Genomic DNA, 26,456 nt, shown 5'->3' on the forward strand with positions numbered 1-26,456 from the left:
CTGATTTGTTGCCAGAAAACAGGGGGAAACCCTATTATCACAAGGTTATATAATTGGTTTAAGCAATTTTCAACAAATATAGGTTCTACATTTACATTAAAACTACTTGCAAGTTGATTTGTTCGTGCTTTTCAAATATATTTGAATGCATGGCTTAGTCACTATCAGTAAATTCTCTAACAAAGTTTTTTTGTTTTTATCAAATGACACACATCATGTGTGCAGGAACTAGAAGGTCAGCCCCGTATCTGCCTTACTCACCCATCCGAGTGCAGGCAGGCCGTGTGATACTGCACCAACTGGGAGAGGTCGGTGACATTTCCTGGGATCCTCTTCTGTATATTTCTACAGGAAAGAATTAACAAGTTATACAATCAACATCTCACCGTGTATTATTATGAATTGCCATTACTGCCTTCCACTAAAGAAACTCACATGCTGGTCTTACGATCTGGCATCAATTAAAATCGTGGCATAAACCTGATCCATTTTGTCAGTGTGTAATAGTTGTTCAAATGTCTCTCCAAATGACCATACGTGTTCAATTCAATGAGAAAAGCATTTTTCTTCAGCCAATTTAAAATATAATTTGGTTTTTATGTGTTTTGCCTTTCCCATCGTCTTGACGCCATGCGGCCGACAAGCACCCGTGGCCTCTCCTGACCATGTCCTCTGGAGTCGGCATATCACAAAATACCCCTTTGTTTCACTGGCACATCCGAATCATAGCATATTCGATTCCAAACCAATCTGATCTGATCCACGATTATGCCAATCTGATCACTCAATCCAGGTCAATCAGTCGTTCGACTGATCAGGATAAAATATGACTCGATCATGGCTGATGACGATGGTAGCTGTTGAGTCCAGAAATGTTTTTATTTTTAACGTGAAAACAAGTTTGGATGCCACTTACTTTCAAGGGACAGACTGGAGATTCTTGGCATGCAGGATTTACTTTGTTTCAAGAAGAGCTCTGAACCAGGTGCTGCCGGGATACAAATGGCAGAAATTCACAAGCCAACATTAAACACAGAGCATCAATGATTTGCTCAATAGCTCTGCTGTGCACCAATTTCAGTGAAGCATTACAAGCCTAGCTCTCAGATGTGTTTTTGGGGTGAAGCGAATTTTAATGACGATGGAAGTGGTGGTGGTGATGGTGAAGAATTCAGGAGGACGACTCCTCGGAAGAATGCGGGTGTTTGAGAACAACGCCGCACAGCTGTTATCATTTTAGCACTCTGGGAGCACGAGCAGCAACACTTTCCCTGACTGAATTCGCGTTCTCAATTAATGGACATCACAGTCGACTCGTTTATACCAACATGTATAAAAGTAGGTATAAAATAAAAATGCACAATAGCGAGTTCAGAGCGGGATTACTGCGAGACTGAGGACAAAGCGGGCAGCCGAGGAGGCGTGCCTAATCTTCGCAGGCAGTTTCGATTGTAAAATTCTGCGCGTACTTCCCTGGTGTCGGTGGTCTGTAGGCACTATGTACACTCGCGAATATGGGAGTCCGGCGGGTCGTGAATAGGGAATCAGTATACATTTAGTAACTCGCGAATTATGCGAAACTCGCAAATCCAGAAATCACGCATAGCGAGGGTTTACTATGCCAATGCTAACACCAAAACTAAAGGAGTGAATGAAATAAAAAGGAGATGCAAAACCGAGAAAAATCTAAACATATAACGTGTCCATTGTATGTGTGCATGTGCCTTTTTTAACAAACCTTATATAAATCCACATTTTTCAAGCTGTGTGTACAAAGTTTGGTATCGAATGAAAACCCATCGTCTGTAGGTGTGTAACCAAAACACGTATTTTTCCCACGACATTTCTTTGCCGAATTATGGCTGCAAAACTAAAAATGCAATTCCATAAACTACAAAATTGAAAACCCCAGAAAGCGCACCTACTTATGTGCACTACAAAGTGAAATGTTGAACGATGGCCGCGAGGACCAACCGGCATAGGAGGGCATCAGTAGGCCTGGCCAATCAACTAAGTAAAATGTAAGGATTCAGTTATTGAATTAGCACACAATAATCGAAGCAGGTGAGTTGTGGAACGTCAGACATCATGTGAAACATGCGGTTGAACCCAAAAAAACATCAGAGCTAGGCTTGGCATGGTTCACAGAAAATCACTTCGATCGGATCAGTTCATGTGAGCTGGATGGTGGTCTCACAGGCCGGTAAGGTCTTGCTGGAGGTTTTTGAAGTTGAAGCCAGTGAGGACGACCTTGAGTAATAGTCTGTGTTTGGGCTGGTAACTCTGGCCTTGAACACTGCAACACACAGTGCAGAGTAAAATATTTTCTTTTCTGCAGTCTCAAAGAAACATACATGAATTCATTAGGACTCACTGTCTAGCATCAAAAATGTAATTTGTTCATAACAGATGAGAATCAAATGAGATGAACATGGATGTGATGGTGTGATACACAGCAACCTTTAATTAAAACCCTGCAGTCGCTAATATACATGTTTTTTATTTGAAAATGAGGAAAACCATGGAGGTCATTGAAAATAAATGGATCAATCTTTTAAAATATCGAATTGTGAATGCAATATTTTTTTACTGATGCAATACACATGTCAATGTACATGCAAATTCATGTGCATTGTAGACACAAATGTAGATGCAAATGATAAATCAAAGCCTAAAGGACTGCATGGAATAGAACAATTGAGATGCAAAACCAAGAAAATATTAAAAAATTAAACGTGTCGAATCTATGTGGGTATGTGCCACTTTGAACAAACCTTATACATAATCCACATTTTTCAAGCTATGTGTATTAATTTGGTATCAATTGAAAGCCCATTGTTTGGAGGTTTTTTTTTTGAAGAAAAACAAATTTTTCTCAATGACCTTTTCGTGCCGAGTTATGGCCGCAAAACTAAAAATTAAATTACATGAACTACGAAATGCAAAATCCCGGAACACGAACATGCTTATGTGCGCTACAAAATCTAATGTTAAACGCTGACTGCGAGGATCAAGTGGCAATCACCAGCAATGCAGAACGTCGTAGGAGGGCATCTGTAGGCCTGGCCAATCAATTAACACGAATGAGTGATTGAATGAGGTAAGAATGTGAGTGAATGAATGAGAGTATTTGAGTGATATAATTACACTCTATACTCGAAGGAGGCGAGCTGTGGAACGTTGGACATCATGCGGAACATCACAGAGCTAGGCGTGTCATGCTTCGCTGAAATTGGTACACAGCTGAGTTATTGAACATATGACATCAATTATTTGCTCAATAGCTCAGCTGAGTCTTACGTTCCATGGCTCATCTCCTTCGATTGTACGGTGTACTGCCTATATCAACCAAAGTCATGAAGATGCACGTGCACACATGTCACGTGTATGAATGTTTGTGTTGCGCGTGTGTTGAAATGGTGTTGGGGTACATTAATTTAGTGGCAAACAGTTCTAACAATTGAGGTTGAGAGCCAGTGCAGGATAGCAGGGGGCACAGAACATTCAGAGATGTAAACAAATTAGATTAAAATAGCAGCTCAACAGCTCAACTCTGGAAATATATCAATAGTGTGCAGCATTACTGCAGTTATGTTAACAGAATGGGGCTTAAAACAATTGGAAAAATTGCTCAAATAATTGACGTTGCATGGGTTAGGAAGTAGTTTCTACTGGATGGGAAAATGTAATTTCCATCCCATCAGGCAAAAAGGGAGCTAGAAGGGAGTGTGGTAATTCGAGAGGGATGAGTTGACTGAGCATCCAGAAAGTTTTGCTGAAAATCACAAAAGCCCAGACAGAAGGGCCGCTCAGAGAAAACTGGAGGCAGGAGAAGCAGAGATCAACGTTTTACTCTCAAACCTATAATATAGAAGACATGGGAATATCATACTTTGAGTGAGCGGATAATTCTGTTAAATCAAAGACAACCATACTAATAGGGTTTTTCCCCTTTTTTCTGGCAAGAAAACTGACACCTTTTGCAAGGAATCATGCTTACATTAACCACAATACTTTGCAGTCAAATGCAAACAAAAAACAATACTCTGATAATTTATGCATTGTCTTTGAAACTGATTGGTCCACACCAGAGACAGCTTTCTTTAGAGCCTAGTCTCATGGTGTTAGACCAGATGACGCCAAAAGGCGCACAGTTCAAAGACAACGCACTACCGGAGTAATGAGAGCTCGGGGTGAGCAGCTACATCATGGGACCTCCTTTGCCAATACCAAAATATACTAATAGGTTTTTTCCCCCTTTTTTCTGGCAACAAAACTGACACCTTTTGCAAGGAATCATGCTTACATTAACCACAATACTTGCAGTCAAATGCAAACAAAAAACAATACTCTGATAATTTATGCATTGTCTTTGAAACTGATTGGTCCACACCAGAGACAGCTTTCTTTAGAGCCTAGTCTCATATGGTGTTCGACCAGATGACGCCAAAAGGCGCAAAGTTCAAAGACAACGCACTACCAGAGTAATGAGAGCTCGGGGTGAGTAGCTACATCATGGGACCTCCTTTGCCAGTACCAAAATATACTAATAGGGTTTTTTCCCCTTTTTTTGGAAACAAAACTGATACCTTTTGCAAGGAATCATGCTTACATTAACCACAATACTTGCAGTCAAATGCAAACAAAAAACAATACTCTGATAATGTATGCATTGTCTTTGAAACTGATTGGTCCACACCAGAGACAGCTTTCTTTAGAGCCTAGCATTTGACTGCAAGTATTGTGGTTAATGTAAGCATGATTCCTTGCAAAAGGTGTCAGTTTTGTTTCCAGAAAAAAGGGGAAAAAACCCTATTAGTATATTTTGGTACTGGCAAAGGAGGTCACATGACAAAGACAACCACTTTGATAAGATCAGTTCACGTGAGCTGGATGATGGCCTTACAGGCCCGTGACATCTCGCTGGAGGTTTCTGAAGTTGAAGCCCGTGAGGAGGACGCTGAGTTATAGCCTGCGTCTGGGCTGGTAACTCTGGCCTTGAACACTGCAACACACAGTGCAGAGTGAAATATTTTCTTTTCTGCAATCTCAAAGAAACATACATGAATTCATTAAGGACTCATTGTCTATCATCAAAAATGTAATTTGTTCATAACAGATGAGAATCAAACGAGATGAACATGGATGTGATGGTGTGATACACGGCAACCTTTTATAAAATCCTGCAGTCACAAACATACATATTTTTAATGTGCAAATGAGGGAAACCATGGAGGTCATTGAAAATAAATGGATCAATCTATTAAAATATCGAATTGTGTATGCAATATTTGTTTGACTGATGCAATACACATGTCAATGTACATGCAAATTCATGTGCAATGTAGACACAAATGTAGATGCAAATGATACACCAAAGCCTAAAGGACTGCATGGAACAGAATAATTGAGATGCAAAACCAAGAAAATGTAAAAATATAAAACGTGTCGAATCTATGTGAGTATGTGCCACCTTGAACAAACCTTATACATAACCCTCATTTTTCAAGCTATGTGTATTAATTTGGTATCAATTCAAAGCCCATTGTTTGGAGGTTTTCAAGAAAAACAAGTTTTTCTCTATGACCTTTTCGTGCCGAGTTATGGCCGCAAAACTAAAAATTCAATTACATGAACTACGAAATTCAAAATCCCGGAACACGAACATGCTTATGTGCACTACAAAATCTAATGTTAAACGCTGACTGCGAGGATCAAGTGGCAATCACCAGCAATGCAGAACGTCGTAGGAGGGCATCGGTCGGCCTGGCCAATCAATTAAAACGAATGAGTGATTGAATGAGGTAAGAATGTGAGTGAATGAATGAGAGTATTTGAGTGATTTAATTAAGTAAAAATGTAAGGATTCGGTGAATTAGCACACTGTATACTCGAAGGAGGCGAGCTGTGGAACGTTGGACATCACAGAGCTCGGCGTGTCATGCTTCGCTGAAATCGGTACACAGCTGAGTTATTGAACATATAACATCAATTATTTGCTCAATAGCTCAGCTGTGTCTTACGTTCCGTGGCTAATCTCCTTTGATTGCACGGTGTGCTGTCTATATCAACCAAAGTCATGAAGATGCACGTGCACACATGTCACGTGTATGAATGTTTGTGTTGCGCGTGTGTTGAAATGGTGTTGGGGTACATTAATTTAGTGGCAGACAGTTCTCACAATTGAGGTTGAGAGCCAGTGCAGGATAGCAGGGGGTAGAGAACATTCAGAGATGTAAACAAATTTGATTAAAATAGCAGCTCAACAGCTCAACTCTGGAAATATATCAAGTGTGCAGCATTACTGCAGTTATGTTAACAGAATGTGGCTTAAAACAATTGGAAAAATCGCTCAAATAATTGAGGTTGCATGGGTTAGGAAGTAGTTTCTACTGGATGGTAAAATGTAATTTCCATCCCATCAGGCAAGAAGGGAGCTGGAAGGGAGTGTGGTAACTCGAGAGGGATGAGTTTACTGAGCATCCAGAAAATTTCGCTGAAAATCACAAGCCCAGACAGAAGGGCCGTTCAGAGAAAACTGGAGGCAGGAGAAGCGGAGATCAACGTTTTACTCTCAAACCTATGATATCGAAGACATGGGAATATCATACTTTGAGTGAGCGGATAATTCTGTTAAATCAAAGACAACCACTTTGATAAGATCAGTTCACGTGAGCTAGATGATGGCCTTACAGGCCCATGTTGACTTCTCGCTGGAGGTTTCTGAAGTTGAAGATGAAGCCCGTGAGGAGGACGTTGAGTCATAGCCTGCGTCTGGGCTGGTAACTCTGGCTTTATACCCTGCAACACAAAGTGCATAGTCAGATGGTTTCTTTGCTGCTGTCTCAAATAAACTAAAATGAATTTATTATGACTCACTTTCACCAAATTTGTTTATAATAAATGAGAATCAAATTAGATGAACGTGGATCTCATGGTGTGATAAACAGCAATCTGTTATTAAAACCCTACAGGCACGAATTTATTTTAAAATACATATGAGAGTGAGGGAAACCACGGAGTTCACAGGAAAATGTAATGATTAATGGATTTATTTGTTGAAATCTATTTGTACACTCAAAACATATTGCAAAAAATTGTCCGTGCAATAATCAAATATTTTGGACTGATGCTAATTACAAGCCAATGTTAATGCACGTGTACATGCATATATAGTATACACGTGTCTATGCAATTGCTACACAAAAGCTAAATAAGTGAATGAAACAGAACAAAGAAGATGGGAAACCACGAAAAATCTAAACATGTAAAATATGTCCATTGTATGTTGGCATGTACCACTTTAAACAAACCTTAAACAAATCAAAAATTTCAAGCTACTTGTACTAATTTGGAATCAACTGAAAGGCCATCGCCTGTGCGTGTGTAAGCGAAACAAGTTTTTCTCCATGGCCTTTCTTTGCCGAGTTATGGCCGCGAAACAAAACACGCAATTACATGAACTACGAAATTCAACACTCCGGTACGCTGACATGCTTATGTGCACTACAAAATCTAATCTGAAATGTTGGCCGCGAGGACCAACGTCAGCCTAGCAACGGGCATCCCTAGCCACGGCTGGGCCTGTGGAAAGTAAAAGCAGAACATCAGTAAGCATGGTAAATTATATTCTTGGTTCTTTCGGTAAAGTCACGTAGAAGGGAAGTAATAAAATAATACAAATATAAAACAATACAAATTATCACGACGTTTCGACTGCAACACAAGCAATCGTCATCAGGTGTGAAATCCACAGCAAGAAATTAAATTTTGCTTAATTAAATTAAATTAATTTCTTGCTGTGGATTTCACACCTGATGATGATTGCTTGTGTTGCAGTCGAAACGTCGTGAGAATTTGTAATTGTTTTATATTTTTATTATTTCCCTTCTACGTGACTTTACCGAAAGAACCAAGAATATAATATCAGTAAGCATGGTGAATTATATTCTTGGTTCTTTCGGTAAAGTCACGTAGAAGGGAAACACCTGATGATGATTGCTTGTGTTGCAGTCGAAACGTCGTGATAATTTTATTGTTTTATATTTGTATTATTTATTGTTTCTCTTCTACGTGACTTTACCGAAAAAACCAAGAATATGAATCCCTGCGCAGTCACGAAAGCTTTAAATAAATAAAAACATGGTGACTTAATTTAAAATGATTGAGATGATTGAATGAGGTAAGAATGAAAAGATTTAGTGATGGAATGAGCCCACTGTGTAATCGAAGGTGAGCTGCGGAACGTCGGACATCATACTGAACAACACGTGGTTCAACCCAAAAACACATCAGAGCTAGGCGTGTCACGCTTCCGCTTAGCACGGTTGGATATGTACGGTGTGAAAGAAGTTCAACAGTGTGCTGCTTATATAAAGCAAGGCGAGGAAGATGCACATGCACACATTTCACGTGTATGAATGTTTGTGTTGCTCGTGTGTTGAAATGGTGTTAGGGTACATTAATTTAGCGGCAAACAGAGCTCACAATTGAGGCTGAGAGCCAGTGAAGGATAGCAAGGGGTCACAGAAAATTCAGAGATGTAAAAAAAATTGATAAAAAATGTAGCTCAACAGCTTACGTCTGGAAACATCAATAGAGTGCAGCATTACTGTAGTTATGTAGCTTAAAAAAATGGGGAGAAACCGCTCAGATAACGGAGGTTGCATGGGGTAGGAAGTAGTTTCTACAGGATTCGAAAATCGAATTTCCATCCCATCACATAAGAAGGGGGATAGAAGGGAGTGTGGCAAATCGAGAGGGATGCATTTACTGAGCATCCAGGGAATTTATTTTCAAGAGTTTCGCTGAAAATCACAAAGACGCAAACAGAAGGGCCGTTCAGAGAAAACTGGTCTGGATTTAGAGGAGGCAGGAGTAGCCGAGATCGACGTTTTACTATCAAACCTATAATATAGAAGACGTGTAAATATCATCATACTTTGATTTGTTTTATATACTATGTGAGCGGAACATTATGTTAAATCAAAGACAATCACTTAAATAAGATCAGTTCACGGGAGCTGGATGATGGTCTTACAGGCCCATGACGTCTCGCTGGAGGTTTCTGAAGTTGAAGATGAAGCCCGTGAGGAGGACGCTGAGTCATAGCCTGCGTCTAGGCTGGTAACTTTGGCCTTGTAGGCTGCAACACAAAATGCATAGTGAGATGCAGTGGCGGCTCCTGCAAAATCTCTCAGGGGGGGCAAATGTCTGGATGATTTATAAGGATAAGGTCCACCCATGCAAAGGATAAATTAACAGCTTAAGCATGTAAAGGCAACTTCACTTCTTTAATATTAATGAAAAATAAAGTGACTCTTACAATACATCTTGTTTGTTTCTATACTCACTATTAATACAATCCACTCAAGTTTATTTTATTAAAGATTCCACTAGGTGGCGACAAATAATATTGTTGGATGCAACGTGCTTACGTATGATGACGTAAGCACGTTAGTGCGAGCCCTCCCGGAAGCCATAGAGAATGCATTGCAGCGCCCACCGTTCGAAAAAAAACATCTTTGAATGTAAGTCTATGGGACCACTCTGGGCGATTCTCAGCCGGAGTGAAATCACCCAAAAAGAGGCGGTACTCCACAGAACGGGACATGACGCTGATTGGACTATATCCAGAGGCACAGTGACGGCTAGCGTGACTCTGTGGTTGAATAACATTGGTGGTGCGTCGCCCAATCGCCCTAATGAAGAAACCGCCCCTGGTGAGATGGTTTCTTTGATGCAGTATCAAAGAAACATTAATTTTATTAGGACTCACTATCACCATTTTTGTCCATAATAAATGAGAATCAAATGAGATGAACGTGGATCCCATGGTGTGATAAACAGTAATATTTTATTCAAACTCTGCAGTCACGTATTTATATGAAAGAATACATGTGAAAATGAGGGAAACCACGTAGTATGTCATAGGAATTGTAAGGGCTAATTGATTACTTTGTTGAAATCTATTTGTACGCTCAAGACACATTGCATCAAATTGTGCATGCAACAAGAGTTGAGAGAAAGGGAACTGAGCTGATGGAAAAAGGTTGCCCTTTAGTGGAATATATATTGAAGTAACTTTGCACGAATTTGCAACCTCAAATTGTTACAATGCATTCAATTACAGCAGAATTTTTTGGATTAATTGTTACAAGTGTAGTCAATAATTTACACGAACAGACTGACATAGATAGGACAAATGTGGGCATCACAATATATATTGCCATGATGGATAAAAAGATAGAAGCACACTTTGTCAGCTATGGCTGACAATCAACCTGAAGGCTCAGATGTACATTCAAACCCAACACTTACATAGACTCTTGTCCTTGTCCTTATCCAAAAAGTCCATCCAAGGCCCATGTCTATGATGAGAGAAGTCAACCGGCATGAATTCCCTGGTAGCGTGGTAGACCATGGCGCCTTGACAATAAAAAAATACAAGGGGGGGGGGGGGGAATTAAACATCTGTGCTACGTAAGGTTAAGGCTTTGCACGTATATGACCCTTGTCAAAATGTATCAGCAACTCGGACAGCATTGCGTCACGACTCATCTCAACCGTTTCTGTGCTCAGCTGCAGTTGAGCCAACGGAACCCTTAACAGCAGCTGTTGTCTGTGCAGCACAGGGCATGCAGCACTGGGCTCCAATTGGGCCATTAATTCACCAGTAGGGTATGAAGTATCAACGTGTTTTCCTAAGTAATAAGCTAATTATTTATTAAATTTGCCAAAATTTGGGTCACGATGCCTACACACTCGGCCTACTTGTTTTGTTCCAAATAATGTCACCGTATCTTTAACCACTCTGAAGCAGACGGTGTGTAATTATTATGGTGAATACACCTGCACCATTAACCATCGCGGAAACTCGCACGTCATGCTAAACACGTGGTACAACCTGAAAACACATTAGAAGGGCTGTAAAGTTCAACTGCGAAAACGTATGCAAGAGTATCGTGAAACATCTGTATTATTTTGACAGCATGTCACCCAGTTACATGTCTTGGTTTAGTGGTTGGTCGTTATTAAAGACTTAATGAAAGCTGCTTCTCTCTCTGTATTTGTGGATGCCATTGGTCTACTTGAAGCTTCGCTGTCTGTAAAGTTATCGGTTGCCGGTTGAGTTGGTTTTTGTGTTTAGTTTGTTGTCTTTCCCCCCGCACCTCCGATTAGCACGATCGGCTACGTACGGTGCAAAAGAAGTTCAACATACATAGTATGCATACACACCAGAGTGTTGGATGATAATTTTACAATCCACGCCACACTCCGCACCTGGTACACACCTCAAGTTTACCCCAACTTACTCATAGGATGGGGCAGTGGCACGGGACGGGCCTGCATGGGGTCAGCGATGGGTGGCCGGGGTGAATTGTCCACAGCCACAAAGGCGGTGTAGCGCGACACGATTCCGGCCTGAATGCTCATCGCCACGGAGCTCTGCCTCGCGTCGTCGCTGGGACCGGCAGCTGCCCTTGGGTCATCCCCCAGGTCCCCAACAAGGTGGCGGATGAGTGCCTTGGCCAGCAACCGGTGCAGCACGAGCCTGTGGATGAGCACGGGCACCACCACAACCACCATCGTCATTGTCGTCATTAGCATCGCTGGCAGTAAATAATCATTCAGCGTTGTGCTGCAGAAGCTGAAGCAGCCAGCGATGCTGTGTGTGATCGCAAAAACAGCATCATCACCATCATCGTAATCAAAAGCCTCCGCATCGACAGTTTGATCAATACAACATCCCTGCCAGCAGCATCACTGAAGATATCACTGCCTGCAGCGGAAATATCAGCAAGGTGACACAACAAGATGACATTAAATGTAATGTCATCTCCTTGGCCTGGAGGATAATTGTTTTAGTGCTGATTTTATTGCCAAGTTTTGGCCAACCCTTTGATCAATTTGGCCAGTTTCTATAGGTGTAGGTCCCTATTATCAACACAATGTTGTACTCAACTTTCATACATATTGGATCATCAATATGATGACAGACGGACAGGGATAATCCATAAACAACTTTCTTTGGCGGAACATTAAAATGGAAAATGGCAATGACCGAGTTTGTCAAAAGAGATAAGTCACTGAGCCAAAAGTGAGCATCGTCTGTGTGTGTGCGTGTGTACGTGTGTGTCGTACCGATCCTTGCGGTCATCAGGCTCGCAGGTGAACACTATGCGGTTCTCAGTCGGCTTCCCACACAGCGAGTACTTGAGGAGAGCTTCTCCATGCCACGGAGCCGCTGGAGGCTGCACCACCCCCCCCCCCCCAAAACGCATCGACAGGTGATGTGAACACATGACTGAAGAACAAAACATTTGCACTCACCAACACTACCTGATAAGAAAAAAATGTATAACTGGCAACACACCAAGAGTCCAGAGAGAGAGATTGCGTGAATAATAATGCCATGATATTTCACCAAAGCGATGAGCCACTGGTTTGGACACGATGTCGGCACGGCGAGCTGACAAATGATGTTGGGAAAACCTATCACCGAAGCATTGACCGGTTTCTCCAATGTAATGGAGGGTCGGCGTTTTCACGCGATGCAATAAACCAGATTGGTGGAGATGCTCGTCAACCTATGGTGTGTCACACGCGATGATCTGGGTTCATTTTATCTGCTTTTTTAAAAGTGAAAATGCACGTGTTGCATCTTCTCCGACTGCATGAGGTGCCTGGTAGCTATTGTTTTTGCTGGTATTTCACATTGAGCTGTGCACTATCAGGTTGCCACGGTGACGAGATGTTAACTACCTCGCCTGGTATGTAGGAGCTCGTGGATTCGATCCCGACCCTGACGCCTACTGTATATTTGGAGTTTGCATGTTCTCCCTATGATCGTATGGATTTTCTCCGGGTCCTCCGGTGTTTCGGTCCACTTTTAGAAACGTGCCTTTAGAGTATTTGGCTGCTATACATTTCCACTTGATGATAAGCTACTTTGTTGAGCTATCATTTGTGATAGCCAGGTCGCTTCTGAAAAATAGCTGTATAGCACAGTGGGCCTTACCTGCTAAAACTAAAATAGTTTCAGAAGTTTCTAGGGTCCCGAGAGGTAGCTCCTTAAAATGTCGGCAGTACCCGTGTCGCCCCTTCACGACATGAACAAACTTGAGGATGATCAATGTGACAGCCAGGATTGAAGAGTGCGATGTGAGCACAACCTGCACCCAATTGGTTGACTGGTTCCATGGTTGCTTCACGGTACACCAAGGAGGCAGGTTGGTAGGTGCTGTCTCTTACATCGTCAGGGTATTTGCACGTATTAAATAAACAGCTTCATTTAATTGGCTTTACCCTTGAAATCTCCACTGTTGCTGCACAAGCGACGGTGGCAAAGAAACTGTGAAAGTGGTAATGTCGTCTTGGTGTGGACAGGATGCAATAAAGTGCCAAGCAGGTAGGAGTGTGAGCTTTGGTTTGTATGGCACAGATGTGGCTGGTGTGTCATCTTGGATCGGACAGTCTGATGTTCAGAAGGGAGAGGCTGTCTTCTGTTATTAACGAAGTTCATTTTAAATTCTGGATGAAAATTGGGAACTGAATGAAGGCGTTAAGTTCCACTTTGAAGTGAGAAGTAATGCCAATACAGTCACCGATGTATGTTCCAAAGAAGTCAGGTCTGGTGCCTGTGAAGATTTGACGTGTCAAATGTCCTACACATAGGTTGGCAAGGCTAGGGCATATGCGTGTGCCCGTGGCCACACCATTGAGTGCTTCAAATATCTTAGGTTTACCGATTGATTCAAAACTTACATTTCAACCCCCTATTGATCACATCTCAGAATTTTTTTTAATGTGGGTTTTATACAGAAACAAACATTGCTTTCCCATTCGATAGCACCAGCAAATTGTTAATTATCATTCTGCCACTTTTTGACAACTCTGACGCTGCTTACAGATCAGCTACTAACGGAACGTGAAACAGATTAAACCCGCTTTATCATTATGCTTTTCGATTTCCACTGGATGTACCTCGAATTACCATGGTTGGCTACGTAGCATGCCAAAGAAGTTCAACATATATACCTACATACAGGACCCAACATTGTGACCTGTACGAAAAATCTAATCTCACACCACTTGATGCAAGAAGAAATCTCACATTGGGCCCGGTTCAAACATAAAATACTTCTTTGCAAATCTGCGCGACACTTAGAAAATGTATTAATCCCATTGTTAAACCCAATTAACCTAAGACATCCATGTAATTCCCTTTTAACTATCCCTAGAGCAAGAATTGAAATAGGCGACAAAGCCTTTGCCGTTGCAGCACCAACGTTTTGGAACAACCTCGTTTCCGCCCTTAACATTGTAAGTCGTCCTTCAAGAAATATCCTGATGCAGAAGATTAGTGCTGGATACGATCACAATTTGCCAACGTGATGTGTAACTTTGATCCTTGCCCGTGTATCGACAGTTACGTTTTAATGTGCAACTTGAGAGACGACTGTGTGTTGTCTTGCTGTGGTCTGGGACTGTTTTGGTTGTTGTTGTTCTTCTTGTTGTTTTTATTGTTTTGCTACCTTGCTCAAGCTTACATTTAGTGTTGAAAATCGGCAGGGATTTGATGTACTTATGCAATTTGTAATTATAAACTTTACATATATTTATTTATTACTTATCCACTTGCTTGCCTTTGCTCTACTATGAACTCCTCTATCTCTTTTTTATATTGTTTGTTGGTGGAACTTGCTGACCCACGCCTACTGAACATCTGTGAACAAGAGCTTCATAGCTCATCGGATTCCTCCTCCAGGATAAATACAGATTCTGGTAGGGAGTAGCCAGCCAAAAGCAGACGGACACACAATTCTGGCCGTCACCTGATCAGGCAGTAATTAACCGGTGAAACGTTACGATACTTGAATTGTAAAAACACAACTGGTGTGCTGAACTAGTAACTAATCGGAAAGTTTTGTTTACGTGACAGACCTTACTAATTGGTTGCATCAGGTGGTGGCGGGTTAAACAACACATTTATATTTACGCTATCTCACCCAAAAAAAACATCTATTATGCATAATATTGGTCGCGAAAGGCCTACTACATGTTAAAACGCAAATTCGCACACACTCAACGTGTGTTGTGAGGTTCACGTGAGTCTCACCGCCCCTGTGAACTGCGCGTAGACAATCATCTTCTGTCCCATAAAAATGCTTTCGGGAAGCGTGGGCACCACAGTGGCAGCGACGCCAGGCGGGAGAGACCATTCCAGTTGGGGGTTGCCCAGCAATGGCTGCATTGCGCACTTGAGCATCCTCAACACCTGCAGAACCGAGAAAGAAAATATTTATAACCCTGATATATTTCCGTTAATTACACGTTCAATTCAATTGCTGCTAAGTGTAGGTTACAGCATCGGTTACAGAGTATGACTGTACTAGGTAATGTCCTACAACACACACCCTGGTGGGACCAGGCACAAGACACCATATATCATCCACAAGTATCTTGTGTTACATGCGTTACTCTGTGGAATGTCTGCAGACTGTGCTCCTCAGCTGTAAAAATGTTTTCTGCTTCAAAGGCTTGAACCCGAGACCTCAAGGGTGCAGTTCAGGACGCTGATGCAGGCATGAGCTTCTGGGATGGTTTTTGTTGTTGTTGTTGTCCCATCTACAATATGGGATGATTGCTGTGCCTCACCTTTGCCTGAAGCCGGTTGGAGCTTGTGACAAACTCTGACAGGCCCTTTCCAACGCGTGCTACCTCCTTAATGAGCAGCGTGGATACATCTCGTCCAATCCCAAACGCAAAGCACCTGTGCACAAGCGACATCAACGCAAGTTTAAAGCAGTCAGTGCTCATATTATTATTTTTGTCCGGTAATCTATTTGCGTAAAAATAAAAATGGGTGTTCAAGAGTGTAACATTTTTGGGGCTTAAACGTATCGCAGGTTTAAAACACGGGGAGTCAACGGGAAATGCGGTGATCGTTTAAACGAGTGTTCGCTTAACGAGCAATTTTCACAAAACATATATCGCTCGTTACAGCTAGACAACACGCCTGTATTTGATCACTGCGCTGGTAAAAATGGCGCAGGGAAGATGGCGCCAACGTACATTTTTTGCACTGCCTTCTATTGCCCATTGGTGCCAGCAAGATGTGCGCACTACTTGAACATATTGGCACAAAACAGAGGAAAGTGAAAACAAATGACGAAATGTGCAGTGGGCACCTACGGGGCTATCTGCCCATGAATCGTGATGATGATGACGATGCCCTCTATTGCCCACGACGCCTACTGCACCAGTTGTTGTGTTTGGAGGTTCGCCGATGTATGTATGTTGAACTTCTTTCGCGCCATACGTAGCAAACCGTAATAATCGGAGGTGCGGGGGAATGACAACAAACTTAAAAAAACAAGCAGTTCCAAGCGATATCCAGGATCCACCCAGTTTAGCTTCCAAAGTCTGGCAGTTGTGGGTGCATTGCAGTGGCGGCTCGTCAATAGAGGGCGCAGGGGCGCCGCCCCCATCAAGATTCAAGAATATACATATACAAAAATTATATAAAAATACATAAATAAAATATTTTTTTCATACGATGTGCCGGCTGGTAGTAAGAAAAGCATCAGCATTTAATAAAAACTGGCTTTAATCGGTCAACTATTTTCTATGTTTTTCAATGTGTTTCATGCGGGGCGCCGGACAAATGGATGTCTATGTGAGACTTTAAATTTTCGGACAGCATGTGACCTGAAGCTGGTCTCTAATTGGTTTCTTAAAGATTCTCCTCGGGGCGCAAGTCGTTGCGTCCCTGGCCAATCAGAATTGGATACATGTTATTTTATCCAATCTGATTGGTTCTCGTCACCTGTCATTCAAATTTACGCTCTGGGCCACTACTGCGAGTGCGCAGGCGACACCACTTCGACACTTGCTAGGCTGATCAAATTTTTTGTGTAAACAATGGCAGCAGTTCATCCAAATTCTGTAATTTATTTACAAAAAAACCCTTTCACAAGGCTTTCGCTGGAAGAAATAAAAAAGATAAAGGATCTCGGACCGGACCAACCCGATTTACAAATCCAGCAGCAGGCCAGTGACAGAGGACGAAGCTACACACGAAGCTTCACCCGCGCTTGTTATGAGAAACGGAGGTGGCTGGCTGGATGTGATGTTAGCAATTCTCTTTTTTGTTTTCCCTGTCTTTTATTTCAAAGTGTCGGCACTGAAGTTTTGTGGACAACGACGGGGGTAAGAGACCTCAAACATCTCTCTGACAAATGCAAACGTCATGAAAGTAGCCGCAGCCATATTGATAATAGCATGAAACTAACGTTTTTATGTTCAAGTAGGAAACATGCTTTTTGGTACTTTGGTCTGAAATGTATATAAAAGAGAAACATTTATGTTCAAGTAGGAAACATGCTTTTTGGTACTTTGGTCTGAAATGTATATAAAAGAGAAACATTTATGTTCAAGTAGGAAACATGCTTTTTGGTACTTCTTTTGGTCTGAAATGTAAATAAAGATCATCAAAATTTATATTCAAGTAGTCAAAATGGTTTTTGGTACTGCTTTATATTTATTTGCCCCCCTCAATAAAATAAAAAAATGCGCCCCCCCAAAAATAAATATCACCAGCCGCCACTGGTGCATTGTGAGTGATTTCGACGGAGGCTGTCAACGGTCTCCAAATACGTTTCCTAACATTACATAATGGTTGATGCGTGGTAGATTACCTGTGGTCCATGGAGTGATTTTTCACCTTTTCTATAACACCTTCTGTGTTCCTAACCATCCCATCAGTCAGCAAGAAGAGCTGCAATTACACGAGGCAAGAAAAGTCATCATAACTAACGTCACCGCATCACGTGACTGTGATGGAATAACTGTGATGCATTTCAACGCTGGCTAGTAAGCTTCATTCGTAAATTAAAGGGGACAAGTTTGTTTGTCAGTTAAGGATCTCAGACAAGATTCTGCGAAAACCAGCACAGGTGGCGACCCAAGCTCTCACGTGTACCTTGCGGGGGTGCTCCGGCTTGCAGGGCTGTCTGTAGATGTCCGCCAGAGGCTCCAGGATATTTGTCCCACCCATGTCGGCGTCCGTGCCCTTCACGTGTGCCAGAGCGGCCTCCATTGTCTGCTGGTTGTACGGCGTGCTCTCGCTGAGAACATTTTGCATGGAAATTAATTTTGGATTTGGAATCTGCTGCGTTCGGTTTCGTATAATAAAAGGTGGTAAGGTGGATGGGTGGGTGGTGAGCGCACAACACTATAAATCGGTGACCCCAATTCGATTCTCGGTCAAGGCGAACACTATTGGCAAGTGATACCAGAACCGGTTTAGACCTCTCTCCCTCCACCAATCCAAATTTACGGACATTGTGAAGTTTGGTCACGTAAAACCACCCTGCCCAAGGGTATTAGGCCTACTCTTCCATGCCATTCAAGCATCTTTGGAAAAGGTGGGAGTACCCATACTTTACCCCACCGCACACAACCTGCCAATTGACTAATGGTGGTATCCCCATTTATGCTGCTGGGTGGACCAAAAGTGGGGGGGCGCGGTGAAGAAACTTGCCCATTGACTCAACTGCCATGCCAGGAGATCAGATCGGGCAGGCGACGTGTGGGTTGGTAACCCAATGTGCTTGGAATCATCCCTTTACCGAGGAAAGCCTTGCTCTCGATAATATTAACCCTTTCACATTCTGATGGCGTACGTGTACATCATCGGTCTTCTGAATCAGAAGTAAAGGCTGTGCGGGAGGGCGTGTGGCACAGTTTGGCGCCAGCTATCATAGAGTGGGGTCGTGTCGTTACAGTTCGCTGCGGTGAGTGCAATGTCTTTTAAAACAGCAGTGCTACGCTTCTCTAAATGAAATTAACGCCGATCCGCTTGCGCGTTCCGAGATTCGGCGGTGAACGGGACACCCACCTTGCAACTTGCAGGTGTCTAGGAACGGGAAAAGGTGAATAACAAAGGAGACTTCCCACACGTCCAGAAGTGTCAGCCATGTACCCTCTAGAGGGGACCCCTTGAGCTTCCGCTAGCAGAGGCCCTTCCTCCAGCGGTGGCACGAGCGAGCAATTCCAGGGATGCACCTTTACCCTTTAGGAAATCAACCCAGACTGACACGGGCTATCAGCCCCTGTGCCGTTTTCCCACGTGGTTGGAACTTTACGTGATGCTGCAGGACTGACGTGCTGCTGAAATTACCATATACATGACATTTTATTTTTACTCCAAACAAGTTTTGCTAATTTTATTTCCTTCGCGCAACAAACTTACCCAAAAAGGGATATGTATTGGGTGCCAAATCTGTAGATGTTGAATAAACAGCCCATGGGAAGACTCTTTATGAGCAGAATCAACGTTTCCTACAGACACAATACGGAAATACAAACTCGGCGACAAACACTCACATTCAAATAATTTGTGCATTTGTTATTCGCCTCACTAGCAGGTGCTATGCTTCGCAGGCGGATACTCCGGTTTTGCCCTCCACGTTTAGAATCAACACGCGTTGAGAGTATTTGGCTGCTATAAATGTCCAGGTGATAGGCCACTTCGTTTAGCTATCATTTGTTGCCAGGTCGCTTCTGAAAAATGGCTATATAGCTCAGTGGGCCTTACCTGGTAAAAGAAAAGTTTAAATCGTTTTAAATAATCTGCAGTAGATTCACAGTAGGGGGCGATGTTGCCATGTGCAATACAATTTGAGAGTAATTTTCAAAACTTTGGACTGACTGCGGCACATATGGGCTAATCTTCATTATTATGAGCATTAAGTGTGTTAACAGCCATATCACTGCTCACTGTAGCTAAATGTTTAACAAATTGTGAATTACATATATATATTTTACTTGTGTGCCACCTGGCGTCATATGGTGCAGTGGTTGATAGTGGTTGATAGAGACTAACCGGTATCTGCTTCTCAGTGTTCGTGGATGCCATTTATTCTAATGAAGGCTTCTCCTCAGACCTCATTTGCTGCTGTATATGGCTGCACTACACCTGGAGCTCCACAACCCTAGACCAGAGCCCGTAAGCCAGTATTTTCAGCTGGCTTATTATACTCATGACACGACACGTCTCCCACGATGAGGACATGGGACTGGAACTGACGGCAGTAGTGAGGAATTGTGCTGCTCCATTGTCATGGCATGTGACAGGAGAAAGTGAGCACGTATATTTCGGTAGTAATGTGCATAATAATGAGGATTGTTTGGAGGCCTAAGAACTCGCCGCATTAATAGGGTGGGTTTTGCGCAGCACTGGCATGGTTCATTTGTACAGTGGAAATGAGATCCAATTGACTTACTTAACGTGATATATTCATGTGGACCTGACAATATTCCGGAGGAGTGTGGTACCTTGGCATTTGCGATAGGCTGACCCCACATACTGCCTGAGCAGTCGATGATAAAAATGAACTCCCCATGCTCGGAGGTTGGCACTGCAGTCTGCTCCATATCACCCGGGAAGAAGTTCAGCATAGCCACGGTGTCCGCCAAGAATGAGACCTCTGGGAAACAAATACCAACGTCATCATAAGCAGCAATATCGGAATTAGCGTCAACATTATGACTATCACCAGCACCATCACCACAATCTCGCCAGAACCACCATAAAAAACACTTTTGCTGCCATCATAACCAACCATCACGAACATGACCAATACCACCACAAACAATTCTTATGACCATCGCCGCGAAAACTACCAACGACCCCATTGCCTCCACCACCACGTCAGCAATCTTCATAGTCACTACTACCACCTAACTAAACCACCATTAGTATCACCAACAGAACTAATGACACTATCAACACCGCAAAACTAACAACGCAACACGTCAACTCTGACAGGAAGTTACGGAACATACCAGGTGTTATGGGTTAACCGAGTTGACTGGCAGTGACTGGCAGATACTCCTCCGTCTCGCATTGCTATTGGAGATCGGCTGCGTCTAACTGCCCAGTAACATCATTCATGAGCCCCCTCTACGGCGGCTGATTCTGGTGCCAGTCATGACTGTACGGTACTGGCACCAGCAGTCCTCCTGTATTATACCAGCCCACCTCTTGCGTGCTTCAAAAAACACACGTAAAACTATACTTCGTAAATCGGAATGGCTTTTCCCATGAACTTCACACTGAACTAAAAATTAGAGATGTGTTTCGGACGGTCATTCCAACTCTACTCCTAACCTAAAAATATACACCTATTTCACTTTTTACAATACAAAAATTATATGAATACCTCTTCAGGGAACTTACAAAAGGATCTACATGTTGGCATGACTGAATCTAAACTAAAACTAGGAACTAAATTATGTTTTATTTTACCAGGTAAGGCCCACTGAGCTATAGAGCTCATTTTCAAAAGCAACCTCTCTATCAAAAATAGCGCAACGAAGTGGCTTATCATCATGTGGACATATTATAGCAGCTAAATACTCTAAATGCGTGTTGATTCTAAATGTGGAGGGGAAAACCAGAGGACTTGGAGAAAAATCCACGCATCCACAGGGAGAACATGCAAACTCCAAGGCGAGGTAGTTAACATCTCGCCAAAGTGGCGTGTGATGTACGAAGTTTAAGGAAAACATCTAGAGATGCCTGGATGGATGTTGTCCTCTTTGGTGTGGTATAGCGCCTTGTAACACTGCAGGGCACTCTCCATCGTCCGAGAACAATGAATGCCACGTTCCATATTTGTGTCGTCTTCTTTAAGGATGTCTATAGCTTATTCGACAAAACTGGACACATTTGACTGCTATAGATGATTTTTTTTTTATCTCATTATGGAGTAGATGGGTGTAAATAGTTTAAGTGATAATTGTGTTGAAAATTTATTTTGTCATTCAACCGGCACCGCACTGTACAGATACAGTGGCACTGTTACGAAAGCATGGCGTAGCCTCCAGCACAACCATTATAGAGGTTGCACTCATTACATTAAAAGGTCGCACTCATTACACACAAAATGCTTGCCACAAATGAACGACAAAACCTTGCTGATCTCCTCAAAGAGCATAAACCATCACGCAAACTCTGGTCATCCTTGCAGTGGCTTTTAGCTAACCATCGAACAAAGACAGTCACCGCTTCTGCGGCCGTCTGGAAAGCTCTTCCTTCCGTTGTTATGAAGCCACTGGAGCTATGCACTTTTAGTCATCTAGATTGAAAACTAATTTCTTTAAAACTGCTTTGTGTTTAAGTTTGTTGTCCTTCCCCTGCACCTCCGATTAGCATGGCTGGCTAAGTACGGTACGAAAGTAGTTCAACATTCTTCATACGAACATACATACAAGCACAACACCATGCGTAGTAGCTTTTAAAATGTGCCTACTATTAAGCCCAAGAGGGACGAGGGCCTCCTGCTGCGAACAGACACCAGTGGGGGTTGCACCGCCTTGCTCCATCGCATCGCTCGTAGAAGCCAAATGCATTTCCCCCGACCACCACGCGCTCACCTGACACTGGTAGGCCAGGCTCCACGAGTGCAAAAGGTTGATGTTTCTGCTCATAGCTAATCAGGACCTCAATGTCGTGATCAAACCTGAAGTCTCCTTCCAGAGACACCTGTTGGGGAGTTCAGAACACATGGTCACTCTTTTCAGGGTTTGCTAGATGACACACTTTTCTCAACATATCAGAGTGAATAAACACATTATAGGCAGTACTCAATATGAGAGACAAGGGTGTGTAGCCATCATAAGGCATGGTTATAAACCACAGTCGAATAACATTAACATGATATAAGTAAGCTTGCTGCTATATAGCGGTATTACATTACATCGTACAATTTAAAATCCATGATAATCGTATCATCTATATTTCTAAATATCATATTGTAATTATCATTGCTCAAGTAAATTTGTATGTATATTTAATTTCCCAACAAAAAAATATGAATTACAAAAAATTACGTCTGTTATGTATAATTTTCATATTTTGCAAAATTATATTCTTATAATGTAACAGAGAGCATGTGCGTTGTATATTGTTATATGATTAGAAGAGTAATGACAGGCTTATGTTGAATGAGCTGCTGTTTAGGAAACTTTAACTTATTCGTAAATATTATTCAAAGCTCGTGAACAAAAAATAAACATGATATTGCAAAGTTATGGAAACTGATATGACGATAATCTTCCTATCATAACATTTCATGTCGCACAGTATCGTGAAAAATTATACCCTAATGATTAGTAAGTACATTGAGCAAACACATCTGAGATCCTGCATTTGGGACAGAGTAGTGGGTTAGGCATGAATTTATCACGACCTTGTAACTGTGAACGTGGTTTTTTCGAGTGCTCGGATTGATCGTCTCAGCTCACTTATTAATAGTTGCGCTATGCCTCCAACCCCCATCTGAGAATAGTAATTAGCCTTTAAGAAAACGAATGTCTGAGAATATAAAATATTCTCTTTTTTCCCCCTCTATATTTCCCCCCTTTTTAAACTTTGTCATTTTGTATTTCTCTGGTATGTGTACTGTACGCTGCTTTGAGATGCTGTGGCATATCGGCAATCCCTCGCAGTCGAGGATGATTGTCTTTCCATCAATGTCCTATCTGTGGATGCAAAGACGACAGGATTGACAGAATCTCGAGTCACAGCTCGGACGAGTGTTTTCGAGTGGGTTGGGTGCCCCTAGGTTGTTGATTTAGTCTCCAACGCACTGTTCCTGCCACTCCCTCTTTTCCTGCGCCTGTCATCATCGTATAATTTTCAAGTGCAGAGATCCTTGCAACAGCTTCTTCCACCACTTCTTCATGTTGGCCTTGAGGACATCTTTGAAGTGCCTTCTCTGCCCTCCTCTTGAGTCTTATGCCTTGACTAAGCTGGGAGAATCTGGACTTGGACATGTGGACAACGTGGCTGGCCAAGGAAAGTTTGTTTATGTTTTTTTGCTTGTGAGACGATGCTCATGTTGGTGCATCTGTCTTCCGACTAGATTCGAATAATCTTCCACAAGCAGCATTGATTAATAAACAAAACTAACACTTATTTTAGCAGGTAAGGCCCACTGAGCTATATAGCTCTTTTCAGAAGCGACCTGGAAACAAATGATAGCTCAACGAATATAATGCAGTGATGTGGCCTAGCTACCATAGGCCACGTCACCGTAATAGATTCACCGCAGCAGAATACCTGCTGAAGCGTATGGAGCAATGACATTATGGCGATAATTTTGCATGGAGTGACTTCATGCATGGTACCGTCTTCCTTGCAGATATTTGGCTGGTGCAGTGGGCGTGACGACATTACCTCTATTAACCACAGCCATGCCCCTAGATTTGCGATGTATGTACAGAATGCTGAACTTCTTTTGCACTGTGTGTAGTCAAACGTGCTTATCGGAGGTGTGTGGGAAGGACAACAAACTAAACACAAAAAGCAATTCAAAAGAAACTCGTTTTCAATATAGATTTTAAAGTGCAATGGCTTCCTAATATTGGACGGAAGAGCATTCCAGACGGCCAAGAAGCGCAATCTAAAATTGTGGGCGATGCAGCGACCGTCTTTGTGCGATCTCAGCCGGACTCAACATTTACTTTAATATCTTTACATTTTACCCTATGGTATTGCAACGACTACTACAGTCGCAGCCTGCTGTTTCATGACGAACATTTTCCATTTATTTTCCCAGCGTGCCAGCTGAATGACGACGCAAGTTTCCTAAATCCTCGAGCAGCCCTCTGTCTGCACAAACACTATAAATAGGTACACCTTAAAATAATAAAAATAAAACATAATAAAAATAAAACATAATAAAAAAAAATTCTCACGACGTTTCGGCCACAACACAAGCAGCCGTTCTCAGGTGAAGAAACAGAGCTGTTGGAAAGACAGCGTCCCAATGAACACCGCCAAGCTTGGCAGCGTATATTTAAGCTGGGTCAGAAGATGAATCCCTGCAGTCACGAAAGCTTTAAATCGAAATTTAACCAGCACTGTACGTTTTAGGTGAGCGCAGCTGATTGGCATGGCTCCAGAGGTAGTTCAGAGGTGCCATCTTAGCCGGGCGCGGTGGTGGCTATGCACGCCTGTGATCCAGCACTGTGGAGGCGAGGGTTGGTGGACCACAGGCAGATGTTGTGAAACTCTCTTCCCATCGTCGTTGAGATGCCCATGCCCTGGCTTGCAAGGAGAATGCAGCGTGGCAAATGTGGACCCCACCTGTTCCCTCACAGTTGGTCAATCGATAGGTTGTGTGTCCAGCGTGGAAGAGTAGACCCAAAGGGGCTCTCTCGAGCTCCCTCTGGCAGAGCCCTTTCCATCAGCAGTTGCATGAACACTTCATTTCACGGCTGCAATACAGTAATACCTTTTACCAGAGAGCAGCAACTGTAAGCAGCGAGACCCACCTGGGCTGAGGTTTTGCCAGGCTCGGTGAACGTCACGGGCCCCAAGAGGTCACTGGGAGAGGAGACGTCGAGGATTCCTCCAGGGTTCTCTGCCGTGAGCGTGAAGGAGAGCGTGTATGGCACGTTCTGCGAGGGCGCCAGGTACTCCCACGGGATCCTCGAGCCTAGCAACGACAAAGCGGTGGCGTGATAGCTCTCCCATGCATTTCCGAAGTTGTGCTGCGTGTTTAGCGTGATGGCTGATGCTTCACTCTTTGTGGCAAGACCTTCTTCGCCAAGGTGGCATTCAGACGCTGTCGCCTCGACAGACCTGGTTTTCACCTGAGGACGGCTGCTTGCGTTGTGGCCGAAACGTCGTGAGAATTGTTTTATTATGTTTTATTTTATTACTTCCCTTCTACGTGACTTTACCGAAAGAACCAAGAAGAAGGTGGCGATATGTTAACTACCTCGCCTGGAATGCAGGAGGTCGTGGGTTCGATCCTGACCCTGACGCCTGCTGTATATTTGGGGTTTGCATGTTATCTCCCCGTGTTCACGTGTATTTTTCTCCGGCTCCTCCGGTTTTTCCTTCCACATTTAGAAACACACAGAGTATTTGGCTGCTATAAATTGCCACGTGATAAGCCACTTTTTAAATCCTTTATATTAAGTTCGCTTGCTTGCTTGCGTGCTTGCTTGCGTGCTTGCTTGCTTGCTTACGACCGTGCAAATCTTTCGGTCGTTTTTTAACCCACTTCCCGTGATCCAATCGAGCTGACATTTTGCACACAGACTCGTTGTGCGTGACAATGTTCGTGAAAAAAAAATTCCCAAAATTTTACACTGTTTATGGAAAAACAAATTAAATATTTAATTACCAATTGCTTAAGGGTGGCAGACAATCATCTGACCCATAGGTGGCAGCCATCTCAAGCCAGAGGACGAGAGGACTAGCCGCCACGCATATAAAGGATTTATAGTGAAAAACTTTGTTTTTACGGGTTTACTTGTTTAAGCTATCAGTTGTGGTGACCACGTTGCTTCTGAAAAAGAGCTATATAGTTCAGTGGGCCTTACCTGGTAAAATAAAGAGTTTAAATAGTTTTAAATAGTCTACAGTACAT

The 26,456-nt window shown here is 42.7% G+C and overlaps 1 protein-coding gene across 6 annotated transcripts in view; it reads right to left on the minus strand.

The window, feature by feature from the left end:
• LOC144721217 (von Willebrand factor A domain-containing protein 5A-like) overlaps positions 1-26,456 on the minus strand; it is a 49,688-nt gene that overhangs the window by 3,748 nt on the left and 19,484 nt on the right. For 3 of the 6 annotated variants that reach the window (XM_078598650.1, XM_078598651.1, XM_078598649.1), the window contains exons 5-21: positions 25,351-25,514; positions 22,447-22,555; positions 20,344-20,495; positions 19,259-19,347; positions 17,987-18,131; positions 17,703-17,782; positions 15,661-15,775; positions 15,122-15,280; positions 12,145-12,254; positions 11,316-11,554; positions 10,321-10,428; positions 9,041-9,145; positions 6,694-6,801; positions 4,907-5,005; positions 2,198-2,296; positions 917-988; positions 262-345 (exon numbers count right to left, since the gene is read on the minus strand). In XM_078598650.1, coding sequence (XP_078454776.1) covers positions 262-345; positions 917-988; positions 2,198-2,296; positions 4,907-5,005; positions 6,694-6,801; positions 9,041-9,145; positions 10,321-10,428; positions 11,316-11,554; positions 12,145-12,254; positions 15,122-15,280; positions 15,661-15,775; positions 17,703-17,782; positions 17,987-18,131; positions 19,259-19,347; positions 20,344-20,495; positions 22,447-22,555; positions 25,351-25,514 — 2,037 coding nt within the window. The remainder of the gene's footprint in view (positions 1-261; positions 346-916; positions 989-2,197; positions 2,297-4,906; positions 5,006-6,693; positions 6,802-9,040; positions 9,146-10,320; positions 10,429-11,315; positions 11,555-12,144; positions 12,255-15,121; positions 15,281-15,660; positions 15,776-17,702; positions 17,783-17,986; positions 18,132-19,258; positions 19,348-20,343; positions 20,496-22,446; positions 22,556-25,350; positions 25,515-26,456) is intronic. The other 3 variants (XM_078598653.1, XM_078598652.1, XM_078598654.1) reach the window with 3 other exon arrangements.

Source organism: Lampetra planeri, chromosome 11 (genome assembly GCF_965212315.1).
Source record: "Lampetra planeri chromosome 11, kcLamPlan1.2.h2, whole genome shotgun sequence".
NCBI classification, from domain to species: Eukaryota; Metazoa; Chordata; class Hyperoartia; order Petromyzontiformes; family Petromyzontidae; genus Lampetra; species Lampetra planeri.